This window comes from Natator depressus, chromosome 24 (assembly GCF_965152275.1).
Source record: "Natator depressus isolate rNatDep1 chromosome 24, rNatDep2.hap1, whole genome shotgun sequence".
NCBI lineage: Eukaryota > Metazoa > Chordata > Testudines > Cheloniidae > Natator > Natator depressus.
This window is the reverse complement of record NC_134257.1, coordinates 5,370,038-5,394,509: the sequence shown is the minus strand read 5'-3', so window position 1 is coordinate 5,394,509 and position 24,472 is coordinate 5,370,038. Positions and strand designations below refer to the sequence as shown.

General features: G+C 54.1%; 1 protein-coding gene across 3 annotated transcripts in view; it reads right to left on the bottom strand.

Annotated features, from left to right (window-relative positions):
- Window positions 1–287: 287 nt before the first annotated feature.
- SEMA4A (semaphorin 4A) overlaps window positions 288–24,472 on the bottom strand; it is a 43,856-nt gene continuing 19,671 nt past the window's right edge. For 2 of the 3 annotated variants that reach the window (XM_074938493.1, XM_074938492.1), the window contains exons 3-17: window positions 21,252–21,588; window positions 18,991–19,150; window positions 14,325–14,485; window positions 13,838–13,900; window positions 12,933–13,031; window positions 11,420–11,531; window positions 10,908–11,024; window positions 10,138–10,268; window positions 8,702–8,871; window positions 7,769–7,919; window positions 7,225–7,414; window positions 6,252–6,367; window positions 5,967–6,130; window positions 3,973–4,091; window positions 288–2,262 (exon numbers count right to left, since the gene is read on the bottom strand). In XM_074938493.1, coding sequence (XP_074794594.1) covers window positions 1,583–2,262; window positions 3,973–4,091; window positions 5,967–6,130; window positions 6,252–6,367; window positions 7,225–7,414; window positions 7,769–7,919; window positions 8,702–8,871; window positions 10,138–10,268; window positions 10,908–11,024; window positions 11,420–11,531; window positions 12,933–13,031; window positions 13,838–13,900; window positions 14,325–14,485; window positions 18,991–19,084 — 2,367 coding nt within the window. In that variant the 5' untranslated portion in view covers window positions 19,085–19,150; window positions 21,252–21,588 and the 3' untranslated portion in view covers window positions 288–1,582. The remainder of the gene's footprint in view (window positions 2,263–3,972; window positions 4,092–5,966; window positions 6,131–6,251; window positions 6,368–7,224; window positions 7,415–7,768; window positions 7,920–8,701; window positions 8,872–10,137; window positions 10,269–10,907; window positions 11,025–11,419; window positions 11,532–12,932; window positions 13,032–13,837; window positions 13,901–14,324; window positions 14,486–18,990; window positions 19,151–21,251; window positions 21,589–24,472) is intronic. The other variant, XM_074938494.1, reaches the window with a different exon arrangement.

The window sequence follows — 24,472 nt, the reverse complement described above, 5'->3', positions numbered from 1 at the left end:
GCACCACGTTTGCGCTCCTGGCTCCGAGGCTCCGGACCCAGTCACTGGGCATTGTCAGTGTGGCTATCGGCCAGCTGCTGGGCTCGGAGCTGGTTTCGGTAGCCGCGTTCCTTCCGCAGCTGTCAGGTGGTGAAACAAAGGGTTCGATCGCTCGTCGCTGCTACCGGGAAAAGTTTAACTTAAATCTAAAAACATTAAATTAAAAAACCAACAACTTCACATTCAGTCACAACCTCTGCCTCCTCCCCATCCCCAAAGCCCCTTGCAAGTCCCCTCCCCTCCCCCCAAGCCGATTTTTCAGGCTGTTGGCTCCAAAACCCCAGGGACTCAGCCTGGTTCTCACTTACACTAAAAGGCCCCTTATACCCCTCCGGCAGTGCAGAGGGGATGTGGCTATAATTTATGCCTCCTTTACCGGACCAGAGTGGTGTAAAGAGGCCTTAGTGTAAATGAGAATCAGGCCCTAAAGCCGTCTACCCACGCACAGCAGGGAGTGACCGTTCAATGCCCTCTGATGGAAGGACACCCCCCAGAGCAGAGCGCAGTCTCCGTGATGCGGGCCATCGCCCGTCTCCCCGTTGCGGGGGCCAGTTAGCATTGGCTGTTGTGATCCAGACCTCTGGCCACGCAGGAACTAGACTGGGAGCCCAGCTGCTCATTGCACGCAGGCCGACGAGGATCAGCGATCTGATCATTGCCAGCCGGGGCTGGATTTGAACTGCTGACCCTGCGCTCAAAGGCAGAACATTAGACCCCATATTCAGAGCTGTAAGGAGCCGGATTGGGCCCCGGCAGAGCTACATCCAGCCATCGACTGGCACCAACTGCATCCCCACACAGGGGAGGACCGAGCTGGCCAGGGGCACGCTAGGTAACGTGCAGCTGCAGCATCGCTTATTGGCCTTCGTCCACAGCACTCGCGGAGGGGACGTGGCAGCTCCCAGCTAGTCCAGGCCAGCGCAGGGATGTCACCAATTGCTGGGGGCACCAGCCCGGGAAGCAGCAGCTACGTAGACACAGCGACACTGGGCACATTCAGATCCCACCGCGGGGTTGCTCCCTGCTTGAACCCGCAGCGGGCACTAGCCAGGAAGGGCTCATGCTCTCTTCAGTGCTGCCCTGCCCGCCAGCTCCATTGAACCCAGTCATCTAGAGCCCCAGATGTGCTCCGTGTTTGTCTCTTGGTTGGTGCGGAAACCCAAAAGCAGAAGGGTTTTTTTTTGGTTTTTTTTTAACGCCCCTCCCACGACTTGGCCGCTGGTGATGCCCAGACAGCGCAGTGAGGCAGGCAGGGCCCATCGCTCTTCAGTGGTGGAGCGACCCACACATGGGCAGGCGGCAGCAGCTGGCACACGGACGAGGAGCAGGTGCAGTTTCTGGGCGCGCGCCGTGTGGGAGGTCTAACCAGCTGATACAACGTTTGTTATGAATTTGGGGGCTGGACGCAGACCGGTTTGTTACTGTAGGGTTGCTCCCAAGCAGTGAGCCACACACACACACTGGTTTGTTATCGTAGGGCTGCTCGTTACCACGACACGGCTGATTTCGAGATGAAAGGCAGGTCGGGGCAGGCACGGCCAGCTTAAGCTTTCTCCAGAGCCACCCCTTGGGAGCCCTGCCTGGCCCCCAGGCTGGCACTTAACCTGTTGTTGTCCGCGTCTGTGTCCTGGTACAGCCCCTCCATCTGGACACAGCAGTCCCTGGGGTCCTTGGCCCGCTCCTGGAAGGGCCCTTGTAGCTGCGGGCTCCGGCCTCCGTTCAGCGGCACCTTCTCCTGATTGGACACCTTGGTGGCTTCGGGGGTGTTGCAGCCCTGCACCTTGCTCTTGGCCTTGAGCTTGCTGTGGTAGGAGAAGGCGGCCACGGCCATTGCTACGGCCAGCGTCACCAACAGCAGCACCGTCACCGTCACAAACTGCGCCCAGTAGGAGCGGTGCCTGCCCTGTGGGCCTGCCCCCCGCTCCAGCCCTTCCCCGACCGTGCTGTCCCCTCCGCTCTCACTCAGGATGTTGGGGTAGCCGTCGCCCCCCGTGGGGTCCCGCACCACATAGCGGGCCACAGGCTGGTGGTGCCCGTTCTCGCTGGCCCAGCACGTGTACTCGCCTGCTGCCTGGCGCTGCATGATGATCACCAGCGTCTTATTGTCCAACACCGTCAGCCCCGCCGGGGTCTTCGGCCCTGGGTAGCTCCAGGTGTAATCGGCCAGGGCGGAGAGCTGCGGGCACGGCAGCCGAATCACAGAGTTCAGGGCTGGGCTCAACGCTGGAAAGATACAAGGAGGGGAGAGGGAGCGGTGAGTCTCTGGCTGCCCACCTGGACCAGTTGACGCTGCTGTCCAAAGAGCTGGCACCAGCCCCTTGCAACTAGAGCCGGGGCGAGTCACGGCGTTTGCGGGGAACAAAATTCCTTTCGAACTGGACTGACAGTGACCGTTTTTGTGGCCAATCGAAAAGTTAAAAACTAAAAGTGTTTCAGGTCAAATGAAAGATTTCGATTTTTGAGCATATTTAGGTGACTAATTCACTCGGAAATGGAAGGGAATGCTGAAGTGAAAGACTGAAACGGTTCAATAGTTTTGGAAATTCGTCAGGGTTTGTTTTTGGCAAACAATTGGTGCGAAACCGACACGAATGCACAAAATGTTTTGGTGTCTCTGAATCAGCAGTTTTCATTAAAAACAAAAAATGGTTCTTGTGGAAAACAAGCTCCACTTCCAACCTGGGCATCCACCCTGGCACCTAGTGAGAAACCCGGATTTTCAAAGGTACTGGGCACCCCCCATCCCCTCTCTCTGCGCCTCAAGGGGGCTGCCACAAGAGCAAAGCAGTTCGGAAAGTCAGGCCAGGAAGGGCTAGACTCTGAGTGCAGTATAAACTACATGGATGCAACCAGAGTGACTCTGGATTCACACTGGTGTCACTAAGAGCAGAATCCAGGCCAAAACTGGAGTAAACGGGCCCAATTCTCCACTGCCCTGCACCTCGGGCCGTCACCTACTATTGTCTAGGGCGCCCTTGTGCTGGTTGCGATAGAAACGGGGAGCGAAGAGACAGTGCCTGCACTGAAGAGTATATCGAAGTACATTGGGGTGCCGGTTTGCAGCAATCCCGATATTACGAACTTTCGGTTAATAACGACATTTTGCCGGGAGCTGATCCCGTCCCACTGGGGATCCAGATCCTGGCAACAGGCAGGCTGCTTAGCGACCGCTGGTTTCGGAATAAAGGCCCTGGCCACAGGCAGGTTTGCAGGGCTGCAGGCGGAGTGCCGGGGAAGGCACACTCCAGAGCTCACTGAATAGCAACTTTTGGCTGGGAACCGGGAGATTTGCTAGCCAGCGGCGGCTGCTGTGTCAGACCATGTGTTGTCTGCCATGTTGGCTGATGCACCAGTGGGGACCTCCGGAGCTAAAAGCACGAGCGGCTGAAGTGTGAGCTAAGGCTCCCAGCACCACAACCGCCCCTAATCCTCAGTGGATTGGGCACAGAGGGGCAACTCTACAGTTTGTTATTGTAGGGCTGTCTAGGGGGGCTGGCACCCTGGCCTGGTGTTGCAGGGGTCCAGGGGGGCCTGGCATCCTGGCGTGGTGTTGTAGGGTGGTCCAGGGGGCCTGGCACCCTGGCGTGGTGTTGTAGGGTGGTCCAGGGGGGCTGGCACCCTGGCGTGTTATTTATTACTGGGCCGAGCGCTGCCTTGATTACATTATTTTTGATTGAAGAGTTTCTCCTGGGATTTGCTCCACGATGTTTGCAGAAAGCAGGGCCAAAGCCCACCGGAGACCTGACGCCTCAGAAGCACTGAGCTTGGCCCCGTTCGTTCCTCCCTGGCTCCAGCTCCTCCCTAGAGCAGGCAGCCCCCCCCGGCTCACAGAGGGTCTCCCCAGCCCCCCTCGTAGCATTGCTGGTGTCAGAGTCCCACCCGTCGTTAGACACGTGACCCAAGCACAGTAAACCCGGAAGATCGATACTCAACTTTTTACCAGGCTGCTGCCCGAGTCGTCCCGAGACCTGGGCGTGGCCCTGCCTTTCCCACCGATCTGCTGGCACGTAGCCCCCGGCCTACCCATCTCGATGTCCTGCAGCCAGTCGCTCCTAGAGAGGGAGAAGTGACACACTGAGAACCCAAGGCAATGAATTCGCTCTCAAGCCGCTGCTTGACGTGGGGACGGCAGGTGAGCTGGTTGCTGGCCAATGCCAGGTGCCCCAGAGGGAATGAACAGAACAGGGAATCATCAAGTGATCCATTCCCAGCTTCTGGCAAACAGAGGCTAGGGACACCATCCCTGCCCATCCTGGCTAATAGCCATTGATGGACCTATCCTCCAGGAACTTACCTAGTTCTTTTTTGAACCCTGTTATAGTCTTGGCCTTCACAGCATCCTCTGGCAAGGAGTTCCACAGACCGACTATGCATTGTGTGAAGAAATACTTCCTTTTGTTTGTTTTAAACCTGCTGCCTATTCATTTCATTTGATGACCCCTGGTTCTTGTGTTATGAGAAGGAATAAATAACACTTCCGTATTTACTTTCTGCACACCAGTCATGATTTTATAGGCCTCTATCCTATCCCCTCTTAGTCGTCTCTTTTCCAAGCTGAAAAGTCCCAGTCTTATTAATCTCTCCCCATATGGAAGCTGTTCCATACCCCTCATCATTTTTGTCGCCCTTTTCTGAACCTTTTCCAATTCCAATATATCTTTTCTGAGATGGGGTGACCACATCTGCATGCAGTATTCCAGATGTGGGCGTACCACAGATTTATATAGAGGCAACATAATATTTTCTGTCTTATTATCAATCAGAGCCATCACCCTCCAGATCTGGGTGCAGCTTGGTGAGATTGTAGAGTCTGCCCGGGACTGGAAGCACAGGGAGTTCTGCAAAAGCGAGGGGCATTGGCAGAGTTGTGCGGGTGGGGAGCTCAGGGCTGGGACAGCGGGAGGGGGTGGGAGCCTGTGGATTGGGACGGAAGCGCACGGGCTGTGGGAACCAGCAGCTCCTCTCCTTCCACCACGTGGCCCCAGCTTCACCGGCAAAGTTTGTTGGTTTGTTTGTTTCGAAAACCTCTCCTGGCTGACGGACGATCTCAGGTCTCGCCTGCCAGCGCCTCAGCCGGGGCAGGGAGACAAGGCAGCCTCGGAGGGCAGCTGGGAGCCTCGCAGGCCAGGTGGACAGATTGGTGCAAGTGGGGCCAGAGGGAGCGTATTAAAAATAGCAGCTTGGATGTATCCAGAGAGCCGCCGTGGAGGAGAGGACAAGAGCTGGGAAGGCACCGATTTCCTGGCGTGAGCTTATTGCAAAGCAGTCAGGAAGAAGAAAGCTGAGGACAGCTGAGCAGCGGGTCCATGGACTAGGAAGCACGTGGCTGTTGCTGGGATCCTGGCTGACACCCACAGGTGACTAGCCAGTGGCACATGCTCTGAGAGTGCCCGTCAGTGCTAGCAAAGTGCGTTAGCGACACCGCAGGGCTGTATTCCTGGTGGGCGGTCCTTCGGGCTAGTGCTCAGGGAACACTAGGGGCTTTTCACCCTCCCCTCTCCCCCCACTCTCCGAGGCCCAGAAATACCCATCTGCCCTTCTAGAGCAGCTGTCCTGGGAGGATCTCAAAGCACTTGGCAATCTCTGGGAGGCAGGGGAGTGTTATTTTCCCCGCTTTGCAGGCAGGAAATAAAGCAAGTCACTTTCCTAAATTCACACGGTGGGATAAGGCAGAATGGAACCCAGGAGTCCTGTTTCCCAGTCCCCTGCTCTAACCACCCCCGCCCTACCCCATCCTGGAATTGGGAACAGAGCCAGGAATCCTGACTCCCAGCCCCCTTCCTCTGACCACTAGAGCACACTCCCTTCCCAGAGCAGGGAGTCGAACCCAAGAGTCCTGACTGGCCAGGCTCTGCTCTAACCACTAGACATGCCTGCTTCCCTCTCGGAGGTTACACCTGAGCTGTTCCACACACTGAGCTACTCACGTGTTTTTGTTTGTGGCTCGGGTCTCCTGGCACGACTGGCTGCGCCCGTGCCAGGCACAGTAGGGGTCTCGGGCGAGGACACAGTCAGCACAGCTCCTGTACACGCTGCAGTTGGCCAGCGGCACCTGCAGGACCCCCTTGGAGTACCCCACATACAGGATCCCCTGCCGGGGGGGGAGACACACAGAAAATGTCACACAGTTACCTCTACGTCACCTACTTAGCCCCCTGGGCAGCGTCTCCCCTTCCTGTCTGCTGCACCAGGCAGCTCTGCAAGTCTCCTACCTTCCCAGGTGAGAACAGAAGGTTCTGCACAGGCTCCGGGTCCTTAAACAGCTGGATTTCCTCAATGATATGAGCACCGCTGGCCAGAGCCACTGCTTTGTGCAGGAATCCTTGATCTGTGGGAGGAAATATAGGGACACAAGTGTATTTACCATGGGGCTGAGACAATGCATCCTCTCTTTGAGGAGCTGATCTCTTCTCTAAGTTGACTGTGTGTAACAAAGGTATTTAAGCTCTTAGTTTCAGTGGAAGTGGAGTATCTGGATCTAAATGGCTAGTCTATTCAATTCTCTCTCTCTCTCACACACAATTTGCTTAATTAAAAGAGAACGACCCTTCGTTTATACGGGACCTTTTGCCCCAATATGCCTCCAAAGCACTTTGTTAGCTGGCTGGCACCAACCTTGTCAGGCTTATAGAAACCACGTTGTCCACCACTAAAATGCAGCCACCTCTGGGGTGAAGAGCAGTAAATGTGTTTAACAATGCATGGGACAGGAAGTGAAGGAGAGCCATATCTAACTGAAAGTGCAATGGGCAGGGTGCAATTAACAGACCTGAGATTGGCCAGCAGAATGGGGTGAAACACCCCCCAGCTCTGCTAACACACAAATTCCAAAATAACAAATACACAAATTGGCAAACAAAAAATTGTCAAAATGTTTACATTTTCTTTGAATTTTCAATTTCATTTTTTTCAAAAGGTAAAAAAGCCTCAAAAAACTAAACTAATTTTTTTTTTTTTTTACTTTTTCGTTTCATTCCAAACCCCAAAAAGTTTCATTTCAGGTCCACCTGAATCACCTGAATCAATCACCGGAAAACAAATGACCTGTCTGACTCCGGCAATAAGTGCCTGCGCCTGTCCCACTGACGCCAATGGGAGCTTTCCCATTGGGTAAACACTCAGCTGGGTGCAGAATCCAGCCCCATGCACTGACGAGGTGGTGACCCCTGCTCATGGGAGCCGTACCTGTTCCCAGGAACATCACCTCATAGGAGGTGCCCGAAACACTGTGGGTCTGATCGACTGCGATCCGCGTATATTTCACATTCTGCTTCACCAGCACCGGCTGCTTGTTCCTGGGCACAACCTTCCCATCCATCAGGAAGTGGTTTTTCATGAAGGTCAGGACTTTGTCTGCCGATGGGCGCACTGCGCACTGCAGTGGGAGGAGAAAGGCAGGGGATCAGAAGGGCTATCAGAGGTGGGAACTGGGCTAGTGACAGGCTTAGGGGGTTGGGGGTTTTTTGCTCTAGGCACCCTTGCAAAGGGGGAAAGCACAGTTGATTATGCCAGCTTCCCGTAAAAAGCAAGGCAGATGGACTATTATCCAGGGAAACTGAGGCACGAAGCAATTAAGTGCCTTGCCCGAAGTCAGCGGCCCCAGTAGGAATTGAACCCAGTTGTCCTGAGTTCCAGCCGCCTGGCTTAACCCCAAACCTGTCCTGCAAAGTCATCCTTCGGCACACATCCTCATGCCGTGGATTAGATGCGTGAAGCAGATGATACTCACGCTGCCAGGGCGGGGCTCAGGGACCGCATCGCTGTATGTCATCCACCGGGAGCTCTCCTTGTTCAGCTCCTTGTATTTGCCGTTGAAGACTCTTTCGATGTCCTCCAGGTTGAAAGCGCACACCGCCGTGCTGCCTGCGTCTCCCATCTGCCTGCCAAGGGACGAGTGATCCTGTTGGTGGTACACGCCAGCGCTAGGGGGACACCCTGAGGTGGGCAGGTCAGACGTGGGATCCAGCCACACCCTGCCTGTGACGTGTGGGTCAGTGGGCATGGGAAGTCCACCCCTTTGGGGCCCTCTAGAAGGGCTGTTCCTTGGCCATATAAACCTTTTTGAAATAATAATGCCAGGTGCTTCCACAGCAACCTCCATCCAGGGCCTCCAAACACTTGCAAAGCATCAACCCTCACCACCCCACAGCGACAGGCACTTGCCTATGAATAGAATCCAGGAGTCCTGACTCGCAGCCCCCTCTGGCCACTGGCCCATGCTCCTTCGTAGAGCTGAGCAAAGAACCCAGGCATGCCAACTCCCAGTCCCCAGTAATCAATTAGATCACACTCACACCTAGATGTGGGACTAGAATCCAAGAGTCCTGACCCCAAGCCACCTGCTCTAACCACTAGACACCAGTCTCATCTCTTAGGTCTGAAATTTACTAAGCAACTTCTTCAGCAATACCATGTGGCAAGGAGTTCCACAGGTTAATTACATCTGCTGCAATTACAAAATATTCAGGGTGAATCATAACGCAGAAGGGGTCCTACTTTCTGGGTTCAGCATACCCATTTGAATGGGCCTGATGGACAGACCCCACCCCCCAAAATGTCCTTCTTGCGATAGGGGACTTGTGGCTGTGCAGGCCTGGGAATACATGGGTCCTTGGGGGATTTCTGAGCCCTTTGGGCAGGAGAGGAAAGTTTCCTGCCTTACCATTGTGAAGTGAAGACTCCATAGAAGACGGCGCCCCCTCCTGGCTGGGGTAGGACAAAGGAGTGATGGATCACGTTGAAAGGGAAGTGTCCCGGCTGGAAGCACATCAGCTGGGCTTTCAGGAACGTGGTCCATTTCTTCTGCAGCACCTTCTCTCCTCCGACGTCATTCTGCAGGAGAGAGGAATGCCCAGTCACCCGGACCGGAGCAGGGCCTCTCCTTAAAGGGACGGCTGAGAGGACGGCTTGTCCTGGGGGTCAGCACGCAGCCACGCTGCCATTGTGCTGGTACAACTCTGCCAGCAGTGGGTGTGTGTGCTGCTCCGGAAAGGGGAAGAGCTATTCTGAATGAAGGGAAGGTCTGAGAGGAAGGGTAGCCCTGTGGGTAGACCCAAACTCAATCCCCTGCTCAAAATAAAAAGGGGGAATTCTAGTGGTACAACTGTGGTGAGTAAACCAACCACCAGGCTCTGATCAGCTGATGTTCCAGACAATGTTGTAATAAGCCCTCGTGCGCAGTCAGTGAGATATGAGGAACTAAAACGGTGGACACAAGCAGGAAACCACCCAGACAGTGGTAACGGGCTGTTAGGAGGCTAGTGGGCCAGCTTAAGATACAGAATTAATAGATTCCAAGGCCAGAAGGAACCATTGTGATCATCTAGCCTGACCTCCTGTATAGAACAGGTCAGAGAGCTGCCCCAAAATCATTCCTAGAGCAGATCCTTTTGAAAAAAATCCAATTTAAAAATGGAGAATCCACCATGACCCTGGGTCTTGTGTTCCAATGCTTAATTACGTTCACTGTTAAAAATTGACGCCTTATTTCCTGTTTGAAATTGTCCAGCTTCAACTTCCAGCCATTGGCTCGTGTTAGACCTTTTCCTGCTAGACTGAAGAGCCCATCATCAAATATTTGTTCCCCACACAGATGCGTATAGACGGTGCTCACGCCGCCCCATAACCCACATGGAGCGATGGGGTCCGAATGCAGGACGTGGCTGCAGGAACAGTTGCAGTGTGACCCTGAAAGGCAGCGGAGGCAGGCCAGCCAGCTGGTTCTTGGGCCCTAGGGAAACGGGGCAGCATCTGTCTATATCTGTAAATAAACAGGTGACACCAACCACCTTTCATCCAAATGGAACCGTCCCAGATTTTGGCTAGAACCCAGCTCTGGGAGGGGGTAACTGAATTTTATTCCTCATCAATGTCACTGTCTGCTATGGTCCCATCAGCTACATCTATGCGAGGCCCCCGGCACAGATCTGAAGGCAATCAAGCTGCCTAGATGCCACGGAAGGCAGAAGGGAGGCCCTATGTTACTGGTGGGTCAGTTGTCATCACCGGGGCAGGCCACAAGCAGGAGAGACCACAATGCGAGGGTACGAGACATAGGCGCGCACGCGCTCCAAGAGCCAACTGGGGCCTGCCTCATACCTTGCACACACGAGCCACTCGGGAGACCATGAGCTTCTCAAAGAAATCAAACTCCTCGGCCGTCTCCTGGAAGAAGAAATAGACCTTCTCGTCTCCAGGGATGTTGGCGGAGGCCACAAAGCCCGCGTCGACTGTGGGGAGAAGGAGACCAGGCGGGTTAGATGCCGAATCCCTGCGCACTGCTTCCCAAGGGCAGAAGGGGGGGCATGTAAATATTCATGGGAGACGGTGGACTTGTTGCCTAGGAAACACATCCCTGAGGGCCAGTGGGTACCAGCCGTTCGCCTGTTGGCTAATAGGTGACGGCGACCCGAGCAAAGAGTTCCTGGGCCTGATTCTCACTGATGTGAGGCCCTCTTAAGCAGCTAAAGGGCCTTAACAAGAGGGGGACTGGTCCCCTGAGAATCCTTCCTGAGCAGGGTCCTCCCTGGCCAGCATGGAGCTGCACCTGCCCCAGCTGAGGGGGCAGATTGTGGGCATGAGTAGAGTGCACTGTGCTATGGTTATTCTCTGCTTTCCAGGGATGGCAGGGGGCCACAGGGAGCACAGTGTAAATTAGAGCAGCCCCGAGGCTGCTCTAACTGGCCCCGGAGCCAGCCTGAGCGTAGCCTCAGCTCAAAGGGTGTTGCAGCCTCTCATCCCATCCCCACCAGGTAACAGAGTCAGGTCCTGTGTCTGGAAGACCATAAATGGGCAGCTGTGGATTTCAGATGCTACCTCAGCCCCTGCCCTTCCCCACAGCAGGAGCAGGCCCTCCTACCCATCCTCACCATTCAGCCACCTGAGGAAGGCATCGGTCTTCAGCAAGGTCCTGCTGCTCAGGGCGCGGGAGATTATGGGCTCGTTGCCTTGGAAGTTGTTCATGGTCCCCGTGTAGAGCTCCCCACCTGCAGGAGGAGAGAGGCGGTGAGGGACGCGCGGGCCGGCAGCTGTGCCGGTGCCTCTGGGCTTGGTTATTTAGTCAGAGAGAGGTAAAGTGCTTTGAGACCTGGGACTCGTTATCCTGATGGATTAGAGTGGGTTACCCGGGCATTGAGGGATAAACCTACATCTCTAAGACAGCATCAAAGGATGACAGCAGGACCTTAAAGGCCTCTTTCAAGCTAGCCCCAGGCCTTTGAATCCTGGACTTGCCGCACCGAAGACATGGGACTCGAGGAGTGCAGCTCAAGACCGAATCCTCTGCTTCGAGGCACTATAACGGTAGGGCTGCGGGTTCCACCTCCCTCCCCATCACGCAGTCACTGCGCAGCCCATGATTTCCAAAGAGCTCCATACTCACCCACCAGGATGGCCGTATACTTGTGGCTGGGGTCGAAGGGGCACTGTCCCTTCCCATCCTGGAGGAGGGGCTGCCCTTGGCTGACAGAAACCAGGCTGAAATTCTCCAGATTCTGCAAGGAATTAGAAATCAATCCATCAGTCGCAGGACAAGAACAAAGCAAACGGTGGTCACTTGAGTTCAGTCTAGAGACAGATCCCCTCCAGGCAACAGGGCGGGGGAATCCAACTTTCATAATAAAGACAACTCTCTATGTTATATTATAATCGATGTGTTTTACCAAGGAGGTCACCCACAGGCCAGTGGCGGTGCCAGGAATGGAAGCCAGGTCTTCTGAGACCCAGCCCAGGGCTGTATCCATTACGCTACACTCATAATATAACCCCAATAGAGTCAAATTATAATGGAATCCCAATAATCAGGAACCCCAAATCAGGAAACCCGTGAATTTTGGAGGAGAACCCAGGCCATAGCTCAGATTAGCTCTCTCTTCTGGTGACTCCAAAAGAACAGGGCCAACTACTCTAAAACGTGGCCGCTTGTTTTTGCATATCTACTTCTTTTTGGTTACGCAACTTGAGAAAATCAGAGGCCAGGTTTGAAAATGTTGACCCAGGTTCCTGTAAACTCACCACTTCTCCTGTAAACCCGGGCCTTTCATCTGGAAAGGAAAATAACCAGAAAATATAAGAGGCTGCTTAGCATACACACAGAGCCAACAGAGGGCAGCAAAGCCTCTTCTGTAGAGACTAGAATTCAAGTCCTGACTCTGAATCATAGACTATCAGGGTTGGAAGGGACCTCAGGAGGTATCTAGTCCAACCCCCTGCTCAAAGCAGGACCAGTCCCCAATGTTTACCCCAGATCCCTAAATGGCCCCCTCAAGGATTGAACTCACAACCCTGGGTTTAGCAGGCCAATGCTCAAACCACTGAGCTATTCCCCCCACTCGCTCTGACCACTAGACCACACTACCTCTCAGAGCTAGAAATAGAACCCAGGAGTCCTGACTCCGCCCTCTTTGCTCTCTTGGTCTCCTCTCTCTCACACACATCATTGACAAGGTAGTCAATAAAGGCCAGATTTTCCAGCGTTTAAGTGCTTAAAGATAAAGGTAGGCATTTATTGGGATCTTCAAATGCACCTAGGCACCTAACTCCCTTTGAAGATCAGTGGGACTAAGGTGCTACTGTAAATCCCAATAGGTGCCTAGCTGTGTCATTAGGTGCCTAAACCCCTTTGCTGATCTGGCCCTAAACCCTTCTGTGTCCCGCCAGTCTGGGTCAGGATTTAGGTAACACTACACAGTGCAGTCTGGGGAACTGGAGGGCCAGAGAGAATCACAAGGTCTCTCTGTGGCCAGCAGCCTCAGTGTCAATCACAGACCAGACCTGCCTCTTCTGTGAGCCTTGGCCCATTTCTGGAATGCAGGCTCTGACGCGATGTGCCGGGTGAAACTCAGACAGAAGGTGCTGGAGTCAGAGCTTCCCGCCAGCCCAACGCAGACACTCACAATGTAAGAGCAGGTGGGGCTGAAGGCATAGGTCCCACAGGTGTACAGGTGAGTCTGATTCACTGGCACTAGGACACGGATGAAGTTGAAGCACTCTGTCTGTGGGAGAAAAGCACACGCCACTTAAAAAACAACAGCTCAGATTTCAGGTTGCTTCACGGGCTGCATAGAACAGGGTCACTATGCTCAGCACTGACATGCAGCCACCTCTGGGGTGGAATGCAGCCGTGATTTAACAGCCCCCAGCAACATCTCACTGGGATCACTTACCCATAATTAAAATGCAGCCACTTCTGGGGTGGGACTTAGCAGCAGTTCAATAACACAGAGCAATGCTACACAGGGATCACTAGTCAGCATTAAACAGCATCCACCTCTGAAGTGGAACGCAACAGCTGTTCAACAGCGCATAGCAATGCTGCACAGGGATCACTTACCCAGCCCTAAAAAGCAGCCACCTCTAGAGTGGAGCATGATAGCTGTACAGTTTAGGAAAAGAAGAACACGACCAAGCTGAGCTGCAAGGGGAAGTTAGGGAGGCAAATGAAGAGTTGGCCAGGACACCAGGATTAACACCCCCATGCATGGGATGTTTTAAAAGACCCCAAGCACAAGCCAGCGCCCCCGGGACCCCACGCTGAGACCCTGAGAAGAATGCCACCTAGTCCACCAGCAAGCACTATCGCTTCCTTTGCAAGTTGTGGGAGTGAGAAACCAGGCTCAGGAATTGCACCTGGCTTGACACCACCTCTCACGGCACCACAGAGCATCCACCCACCCCAGCACCCACCCCTCAGCATTGTCGCCAGCTCTCTAAGCCCTCCATATACACTCCAAGACTAACTGTGCCCTCGAGGGGCATAATACAACCCACACCAGCATCAGCATCTCCCCCAGCTCCTTACCAGATTGCTTTTCTTCTTAAAGACACACTCCTGCTTTTTTTCAGGCACGGGTTGCCACACTATCTGTAAGGGGGGGAAAGAGAGAGATTCTTCAAAGGTTGGGAGGAAGATTCCACCTGGAGAAAAGGTCAAGAGCCTGTAAAAGTGCACTGGAAGGAAAGGAAGCTGCTGAGAGCAAAATTGTCAGGGAGGGGAGTATGATCTAGTGGTCAGAGCAAGGGGGTTAGGGAGTCAGGACTTTTCACTTCTGTTCTGTTCTCTCTAGAGGCTTCTGCTTAAGGTTCAAAGCACTTTACCAACATTCATGAATTACAACTCACAATTCCTGAGTAACATTATCCCCACTTTACAGATGGGGAAACCGAGGCATGGGAAGAGGAACAGAACCCAGATCTAACTTCCACTTTCCCCGCCTCCGGGATCAGCTTGCCTCCCTCCTGCACCCCAAATGCTCCCCACTCTCTGGGGAAGGCCGAGTTCTACTCACTGAGCCCGTCAGCTCCATGGACCCAGCACTGTCCACCCGGAGGGAGAGGATGGTATCTCGAGCTCCCACATACAGAGTGCCTTCATCTTCGCTCAAGAGGAAAGTATCATAGTGGAAGGTTCCATCCTGGCTGAAGCTGGTTAGGGTCCTCCGGGGGTCTCCTGGCAGGGATCAAACAGTGCATGGTGGATGATACTTAGCACCTATATAGCACAACGTGGGTCCTATATACCATATACCATAAAGAAGCACCCACATACTGTAAACTGGCACCTATATGCCACAGCTTGGCACCTATATTCCATAACTCAGCACCGTATATGTAAAGTGGCACCTGTACAGAATAGCCTTAGAGTTGGTTGAAAATTTCCCAACAGATGGGGGTGTTTTTTTTGTCAGAAACACGCTGATTTCCACAGAATTTCATTTTTTGATGAAAATCACCTAAACAAAGGGTTTTGATCATGCAACAGAATGCTCTGTTTTCTTTTGTTTCACAATTTATTTGATATGATTTAAAACAATCAAAATCAATTGACTCGAAACAATTAAAAAAAATTCATTTAGCAGGAATTGTTGAAATTCTACGTTTCATTCCCATTCGGAACAAAAAACAATTTTGAAATGGCGGAACTTCCTGCTAAAACCAGAAACGTAACTTCCCCCAAAATGCTACATAACACGTATGTGTTGTAACATAGCGTCTATCATAAGAACAAAAGAACGGCCCTACTGGGTCAGACCAAAGGTCCATCTAGCCCAGTGTCCTGTCTTCTGACAGCGGCAAGTGCCAGGTGCCCCAGAGGGAATGAACAGAACAGGGAATCAATCATCAAGTGATCCATCCCCTGTCGTTCATTCCCAGCTTCTGGCAAATATATCACAACTCACCATGTATATGTTGTAACATAGCATCTGTATACAGCAACTTACATGTATATACCATAACTTAGTATCTATGTGCCATAACGTAATACATATGCGTGTACCATAAGAGAGCATGTATGTGGTACAGTGGCGAAGGCTCTGGACCAGTGGTTCTCAAAGCCAGTCCGCTGCTTGTTCAGGGAAAGCCCCTGGCAGGCTGGACCGGTTTTTTTTACCTGCTGCATCCGCAGGTTCGGCCGATCGCAGCTCCCACTGGCCACGGTTCGCCGCTCCAGGCCAATGGGGGCTGCGGGAAGCCACTGCCAACCACTGCTCTGGATTACGACGCAGGAGATCTGGATTCTAGTCCAGTCTCGGCTGGAGACCCACTGGGTGACCTGGAGCAAATCATTTCCCCTCCCACATTTGGTTTGCCTTGCGTATGGAAGCACCACAGGGCATGGCCTGGCTCTCACTGTGTGTCTGTACAGCTCCTAGCACAATGGGGCTCTGATCTCAGTGAAGGCCTCTTGGAGATAATGCAGATAAATAATAAACGCAGGTACTGTAACAGAGCACCCATATATTGAAACATAGCATATCTCTCTCTATAAACACACACTGTAACTTAGAACCTATACGCTGTAATGTAGCATATATATACCACAACTTGGCACCTATATTCTGTAACATAACCTAGATACTGCAACTTAGTGCCTATGTAATGTGATGTAGCATGTTATATCCCATAGACTTCCAGTGCTCTTGGGGTCTGACCCAAAGCCCACTGAAGTCAAAGGAATTGACGCGGAGAGGGGGTTGGAGCAGGCTCTGTAGGCTGTATGACACTGGCAGAAGGAGCAGCCAGCACATGGCAGTGGAAATGTCCCTGGAGCCAGCGCTGCTGCTGGCAGGACCCTACAAAGGGCCTGGGGGAAGAGCGTGGCCTTTTCTCAGCAGCAGCAGGCTGAGGGTGGGTGGGAAAGAGAAAGGCGGTGACTGCTGGTGACTCAGTAGGGGGTGCTTTTCCCTCGGAGGCAGTGCAGACCCCAATGCCCCAGCCCGGTGCTGCAGGGGGCGGGGTGGGGGCTCAGCAGGGGGCGCTCTCCCCTCTGTGCCCACCTCAACGTGGAGTTAGGGAGTGCTGAGCTGCCAGAAGGATGAGACAGAAATAATGAGGACCGGCTCATTTGTGGTCATTGAAGATCCTGCAGTGTTTTTGCAAGGGTGAAGTCTTGACAAGGGGATGCAGATTCAGCCTAGAATATTATAAATACGTTTCCTGAAGGCCTCAGAGAACCGGAAACACTTCCCTGGCCATTACTGTTTATTTACATACACCGAAAGCAAATAGACAAAAAAAAGTCCCCGGTGGCATTTGCATCCCAAATTGCAGCCATGTCCTAGGATTTGTGTGTGTTTGCTCTGTAGAACCACAGAGATGAACAGTAGGAAGGGACCTCGCAAGATCATCTAGTTCAGCCCCCCCTCCCCCCCGAACAGAAACTGACTAGATCCCAAAGCCGAAGTGACTTGTCTATTTCCAGAGCTGAAGCAAAAAACAAAACCAAACCAAAGGGTGAAATAAGAAAATTAGATCTTGCAAAACTCTTATTGATTTAATAACCTACCACAGGGAAGGGAAATTGTTTTATTAAAATATGCGGGTGGAGGGGAGGCCTGATCCTCACTACTCTGGCAGCATAACATGAGAGCCAATGTCATTTACACACCGCTTTGAGGCCCCTTTTACTCTGCTCGAATGAAGTAAAGGAGTCAGAGTGAGAATCAGGCTCATTATTTTATTCTGGACAAATTCCAACTCCTCTAATTACAACCCTGCCTCCTGCTATTAGGAAGTATTGCCTGATACTCAGCCTGACTGTTCCGTTGCTCCATTTTCTGTTACTCGGAGCAAGGATTCTGTAACCCCGGCATTGGACATGGACTCAGGGGTTCTATTCCTGGCTTTCAGCAACTCGCTTCAGTCCAGATCCTCAACCTAACTCCCTTGGTCTAGGTGCCTAAACACCTTTGGGAATCTGGGCCTTAATGTCTCAGTTTCCCATCTGTAAAACTGGGAGAACAATCCTTCCTTTCTCCCACCCTCAACCAGCCTTGCCTATTTAGCTTATAAGATGTCCAGGGGAGGGACTGTCTCTCACTGTGTCTATGCAGCTCCTAGATTGGATCCTCTAGGTGCTACCAATAATAAATACTCCTTGCTAAACCCTCTCAAACCATCCTGTTTCCTTGACATTCAAGTGCTTGTTAGATGCTTGTCCTCTCTTGCAAAGTCAGTCATATTTAGCTCTTCTCATCTCCCCTCCTAAATCAGGTCCGTCTCCCGCACCCAACAAGTCCCTTCCCAGCTCAGCGGAAACCGCATGATATTTCTTTTCTTTTCAGAAGGAGCTGAAAGGCGATCGGGTTTAATAGATGGCTGCTCGCTAGAGAGGCTGCAGCTGGAATTTGTTTTCATGGGGTGCCAGCGGATGCCGGGGTAATTATAAGCATTCCCCGGAGCTCTGGTGTGTACTGCCTCTGGGTTTGGAAAAGGAAGAATGCATTCGCTTTGTACAATCAGGGCCTGATCCAAAGTTGGTGGAAAGACTCACATCACCCCAGCCCAAAGGGACCGTTGTGATCATCTACTGTGACCTCTTGCCCAGGGCAGGCTAGCTAGAGAATCTCAGACTTCCAGGCCAGTTCCTTGGGGTAGGAAAACTGGGCCCATCTGGGATTTGAACTCAGGCCCGTTCAAGCCACTGGCGACCCCTGTGGGCTTTGTATCAGTTCCTTGGTGTGCTGACAGCTGCTCCTTTGGTCTATAGCCTCTCCTACTCTCCTGACTGTGAATATCATCGTTGTTGCCCCGATGGGAACCCCAAGGTACAGAGAGCCGGCCAGCTCTACGAATAGAACCCAGGTGTCCTGGCAGCCAGTCCTGCCTAGCCCCAGCCTTGGATAGGGGCTGGATTGCCAGTCGCAGGGCGCTCTCTGTAGGAGCTGGGGAGGAGCAACAAGGGCAGAAACATAGCAAGCTCCCCATGCACTCACTGTGCCCCTGCCCCCCATGGCTCCACTCCCTAAATACCCCATGCACTTGGCTCACACTGGCACACCGCTCCCCCAAAGCAGCTCCCTCCCACCCCCTGCCCGTCTTCCCTATTGGAGGCCACGATGCCGTGTGAGCGGCGGGCCCTGGATCAAGCCGCAGGGTGAGCCCTGCCGGAAGGTGGCATCAACGTTAGGCCCACGATGCCCCAAGCCAGGGCACGGGGGTAGAGTTCAGGATCTGAACTCACATCTTCCCCCCCCCATCCTCCCTCCGAAGCACCTGCCTCCATCCCCTTCTCAACCTCGCAGGGGAAAAGCAGCTTCCGAGATCAGAGCCCTGCTCTTTACATGTGCTGCATCGACAGGGAGATATGAGACGCCCCTCCTCACCCCCAGCCATTTCGCAGCCCCCCAGTCCTGGCAACAGGCAAGGAGCCTCTCTCTCTGCCGGCGCCCCGTGCCCCTCCCCCCAGGCCTGGGAGGCTGACAGCGGGCCATTCGGAGGGGCGCCGTTCTCTCCTTCTCTTCCTTTAACCCCTTTCTTCATTTCCTCCTTCCAACGGTCTCTCTCGCTTTGCTTTCTCCATTTTATTTATTCTCGCTGCCGTGTCTGTCCAGGCCCGACTGTCTGTCTTTGCACTCTTCTTTCCTTTTCTTCCTTCCGTCCTTCCCACCACCCCTCTTTTCTTGCTTTCTCATCCATCCATCCTTCTTTCTCCCCCGAGCCCCCTTTGCTCACCTCTCGGGAAGGTGACCCTGGGAAGCAGATCTGCGCACAGGAAGGTGGCGGGCATCACCAAACTACACAGGAGGCAGAGCGCCCGGCTGGGCATGGCTGGTTATCGGCAAAGGGTGAGGCCCTTGGTGAAATGTGCAGGGGCCCGGCCCCAGCTCTTTAGCTGTCAAGAAAGCAGGATGGGGAGAGATGGTTGAAACGAGCGAGGTAACCACATGAAAGAGTCCCCACCCCAGCCTCCCACCTGGAGCGGAAGCGCTTGGCTGGAGAGAGGGCCGTGCGCAGTCATGCTTCACCGGGGCAGAGCTTTCTGCCCCTTCGCGCCATCACGGGAGCCCCGCAGGCAGCCGCAGCATCAGGGAGGAAAGAAGCCTTTCCAGCTGAGAGCGGAGCCGGCATGGGGCCACGGTGATACTGGGAGGCTGACCCAGGTGGCAGGAGATGCCAAGGAGAAGCCTCTCGGGGCTTGATTCTCGGTGGTTCAGCTCCTGGGGCAAGATGGATGCGGGAGATGCCTTTAAGCCTTTGCACCCCTCATGTTCTGGGACTGTGCAGGGCTCCACCCAGCACCCCCGTATCAATTGGAGCAGCCTCAAGGCTGTTCTAACTTACACTCTGCCCGCTATGGGCCCTGGGAATCAAAGAAGAGCTCACAGCACTCCAGCCACACCCCCTATGCTGGGTGGGCGTCACGCGTGTCCCCTCCAGTCCATATACAAGATAATAGCCTACTGCCACTGCCAGTTGATGGGGCAGCTTTTTTAGCTCAGGTTGGTGCCATCTTCGCACCCAGACTAACTCTTCCTGTAGCGGTGCCCGGGTCAGGACCCCCACCCCCCACCCCAAGCCGATGCTTACACAGTGTTCCTGTCCTCATCACATCCCAAGCCCCTCTCTGCCATCCCTCCTTTCGCTCCCGAAACCTGATTCCCCCTCCCTCCCCCCATTGCTCAACTTGTTTCTCATGCTCTTTTCGGCGGCGGGGAGCCCTTTATGGAGACCATATGGCCAAGCTGCCCGGGTCCCGCTCGCCCTCCCCAAAGGGTTGGGGAATGTGTGTTCCTGGCCTCGATGATCTTTTGGGCCAGATCCAAGCCCCGATCCAAAGCCGGCTGAAGTGGGAGCTTTTCCACTGACATCCCCAGTGGGCTTCGGATCAGGCCTTCTGGCCCCTCCCTGGCGTGAGCCCTGCAGCCCCAGCATTTCAGAAACACCTCGCAGAACTGCCGGGCACTGCTGGGGGCTGGGTCGAGGCAGGCATTTGCATCCGGGGCTCCCAGGAGGTGGCAAATTCCCCAAGCGCTCCAGCGAGTGGAGCTCGAAAGCCACCGACAGCTGAGTGACAGGCTGACCCGGGCCCCAATGCTGGCTCCACACACAGCCCTTCCTCCTCCTCCTCCTCTGCACCCCAGCCAGATTGCAGCAACCGCAGCCGCTGAGCTGAGATATTGCGCCTGTTGCTGGAAACGGTGTGGAAAGAGGAGGTTGTGAAATGTGGGGCGCTCGTGCGGCTCCCCTGGGGGCAGGAAATGATCGACCCTGACCGTGCTCAAAGCCACTCTGGCCCCTGCCTAACCTAGAACCTCCCCAACCCCTGAAATGCAGCCGGAGGCAGGGCAGGAAGATGCCTCAGTGCCCACCCCCAGTGCCCTACTGTCCCAGCTCTGGGCAAGAGAGGTAATCCCCGGCCCGAGCTGTTTGTTACTCTGCCAAGCTGCAGCCTCATCCCGCCTTGCAACTCTGAACCTTGTTCTCTCGTCTGCATGAACGGCAGCTAATAAACCAGTGAGTGGGGATGGGTGTGTGTGTGGGGGCGGGCAAACGCAGCCCTGGGGTAACTGCACTGACTGCAGGGTGCTTACGCCAGCAAGGACTGGCCCGTAGACCAGCAAGGCGACGCCCAGACCCCAAGCTGTACACACAGACCACATGCTAGTGCGGGACGGGACCCCGCGCCTGATGCTGCGGGGGCCCAGGGGCAGGAGGAGGGATTTTTAAAAAGGAGAAAGAAAAGAAAACCCCCTCCCTTCAAATACCAGCTCTGAAAGTGCCCCCCTGCCCCATGTTTCTAGCAGAGAGTGGAAGCCCCTTCAAGTCCCCTCTCTATCCCTCCCTCCCGGACCCCCTTGCCTGGCGCTACTGTATAAGAGATTCTGCTCTCAGCACCCAGTGCAGAGCCGCTCCCCCTGGGCCCAGCGGCCCCCGAGCTCTGCCTCGGATCCCTGCAGAGCGGGATCTGGCTGCTCATTCTCCAGCGAAATTACCTCTCCTGGGGCTGAGGTCAGAGGGCACAGGCGGAATTAGCGCAGACTTTCGGCCAGCATCATCCATTGGCAGCTAAGCCCCTGGTAGATCCCCGCAGTGCTGCGTGGATGGACTCCCTGGTCGGTGCCCGGTGCCCATCGGAGACGTCCTGGGGTGGCCTCTGGGCCCATGGGATTGGAATGACGAGCCCAGCTCCAGCTGGAGGGGCTGGCTCCTGGGTTCACTCTGCTCCCAGACGCGGCTTCGGTTCCTTCCCCTCCCGGGCTCCTGTCCAACACTAGGGCCGGGGAGCTGAGGCTGTTTCAAGTCTCCAGCTCACACTGGCAGCTGCCTGGGCTGGGGAGGGGAAGGGCATGGCTAGATCGGTGTCACAGTGAGTCAGGGAACCAGAAAGTCCAGCCTCCCCGACTCGTCCTGACAGCTCAGAGACCTTCCCCTGCTCCCCCCAGCCAGGCAGAAAGCAGCTTCCTTGGGTGGTTGCTTCGATAGGAAACAAGAGCTTTTAAAGGAGGTGGCATGGCCCAGCGGATGGAGCAGGAATGGGGGCCAGGATGCCTGGGTTCTATTCCCAGCTCTGGGAGAAAATGTGGGCTAGAGGTTAGAGCAGGGGGGCTGGGAGTCAGGACGCCTGGGTTCTATGCCTGACTGTTGGACGGGGAGTGGGATCTAGTGGTTAGAGTGGGGGGGCACTGGGAGTCAGGAGGCCTGGGTTCTATTCCTGACTCTGGGAAGGGAATGTTGTCTAGCGATTAGAGTGGAACTAGCAGCTCCGGGACTCCCTTCTCAGCTTTGCCACTGTATGAACTGGGGCAAGGGATAGCCAGTCCATGCCTCAGTTTCCCCATCTGTACGACAGGGATAATGATGGTGCTTGCCTTCTGAGGGTCAGCGACTGCCAACACAGCACCTTGAAGCATCAAGCAGCTGCACAAATGTTTATCAAGCCAGAAACCAAACCTTTCCAGTCTCAGGCCAGGTCTACACAGGCAAAACGCACCTAGAAGGGATGCAGCTGTACCAGCACAGCTGATTCTTTTCCTGGCATAGCTTATTCCACCCCCTCGCCCCCCGCCCTGGGCACAATAAGCTATCCCAGTGCAAAGTGCAGTTGGGCTGGTTTAGCTGCATCTCCTCTATCGGCTCCTGCCAGCACAGCTCTGCTGGTCAGGGATCTCACCTCTTCATGCCCCTGACCGACAGAGCTGTGCCCGCAGCAGCCCCTGGGGCAGACCTGACCTTAGACATGATGGGAAATGTTCCTCGCCCATCCAAAGTAACAAAATCCCTCACCCTGGGTGAGCCGACTACTGCGAGGCTCAGAGACGCGCTATCCGTAAGTATTTATGGTTAATTACAACCTTTGTACTAACACTAACAGGCCAGCGCATAAGCCCTGGCCCCTCCCAATTCTCCACCACGCACTTTCAAGTACACTGTTATTTACAAGCTGTCTGTCTAAGCACCTTTGGAGTTTAACTCATCTCCCACCCAAAGCCTTTACCAGGAGCGTGCTGAGCCCATCGAGAGCTGTACCGGGGGTTTGCTGCTGCCTTTGGCCTTTCCCGAAAAGGCACCACTAGCTGACAACCCTCAGCAGTTCTCGAGGCAGGGATCATTAGCTCCATTTTACAGATAGGGAAACTGAGGCACAGAGCCGCTCCTCGATCTGCTCAAAGTCACACAGAGAGTCAAAAGAGGAGCTGGGTATAGAACCCAGGTGGCCATGCTACTGGTCCTCCAAACTCTAACCACTAGACAAGACTCTCCCAGAGACTGGAAGAGAACCCAGTTGTCCCGACTTTCTGTTGCTCGTCTAAGCATGCCTCCCCAGACCAGGGCACAGAAGTCAGGAGTCCTCATCCACTCTAACGGCTAGATCACATTCTCCCCAGAGCTGGGAACAAGACCCAGAAGTCCTGGCTCCCAGACCTACTTCCTTTCCACTCAGCCATTGCTGGTGTGCTGCGAGAAGTCATAAAATGGAACCGCCCCTTCCCCAAGAACTCGGTTTCAGCGAGTCAGCTGCACTGATCGGGGTGCTCGGTCTGTGACGGAGGAGGCAGAGACACTGCTCAGGCCAGCCGGATCTCGCCCTGCCCAGCAGTGCCCTGCTGTTACCCTGATCAGAGCTCCTTTGCAGAGCTTCCGCAGATATCTACAGAGCGTCTGCTGTACCTAGGGGCCCTGGGAGAGCACCCAGGTGTGTGGGAGTGATTTGGAGTGAACCTGTCTATTTGCCCAGCTGATCCAGCTGAGGCATGTGCTGCAACAGCTGGATCTGTCATCAGCTGCAAATTAAACAGGAAGAAGAAACTGGAACAACGGGCTGGAGAGCAGAAGGGTGGAAAACACCCTGTAGAAACAAATCATGGGTTGGACACCTGCCCAGCAGCGGGTGTGGCCAGCTAACACCTCTACCCACAGCCCATGGGTGCAGCCTTGGCATGCCTGTTCGATCGAGACCAATTCTGGGCCTGATTCTTATTGGCACTAAGGCTCCTTTGCTAGAGCAGAATGAAAACAATTGGGAATGTTTTTCCCCAGGGAGCGGGGGCCGGAGGGAGAATACATTTTCAACAGAAATTTAAATCCTGAAAATGCTGATTTGGAAACGCTGCTGTGGCACCTCATGGGGGTTGTAGTCCAGCTGCCGCATGCGCCCACTCTCCTTTATAGGCCAGGCTCCCTGGTTGGACTACATCTCCCATGATGCATCACAGTGTCCCTCCCCTCTTGGAGAGGGGAGGGGGTTTATCATGGGAGCCCTGGCCCTGGTGCATTATAGGAGATGTAGTCTGGCCAGGGAGCACACCCCATAAAGAAGAATAGAGGCTATGAGGCCACTGAAGTACAACTGTGACTCCCCTTACTGAATGAGGGAGGCAACCTAGTGACAGAGGATGTGGAAAAAGCTAATGTACTCAGTGCTTTTTTTGCCTCTGTCTTCACGAACAAGATCAGCTCCCAGACTACTGCACTGGTGGTGGAATCTCCTTCCTTAGAAGTTTTCAAGGTCAGGCTTGACAAAGCCCTGGCTGGGATGATTTAATTGGGGATTGGTCCTGCTTTGAGCAGGGGGTTGGACTAGATGACCTCCTGAGGTCCCTTCCAACCCTGATATTCTATGATTCTATGAACATTTCCAACTTGAAATATTTTGGTTTTCAGGTCTTAGGTCTCCTCTATACACAGATTTTTTACTAGTAATAGCCAGTTTAAA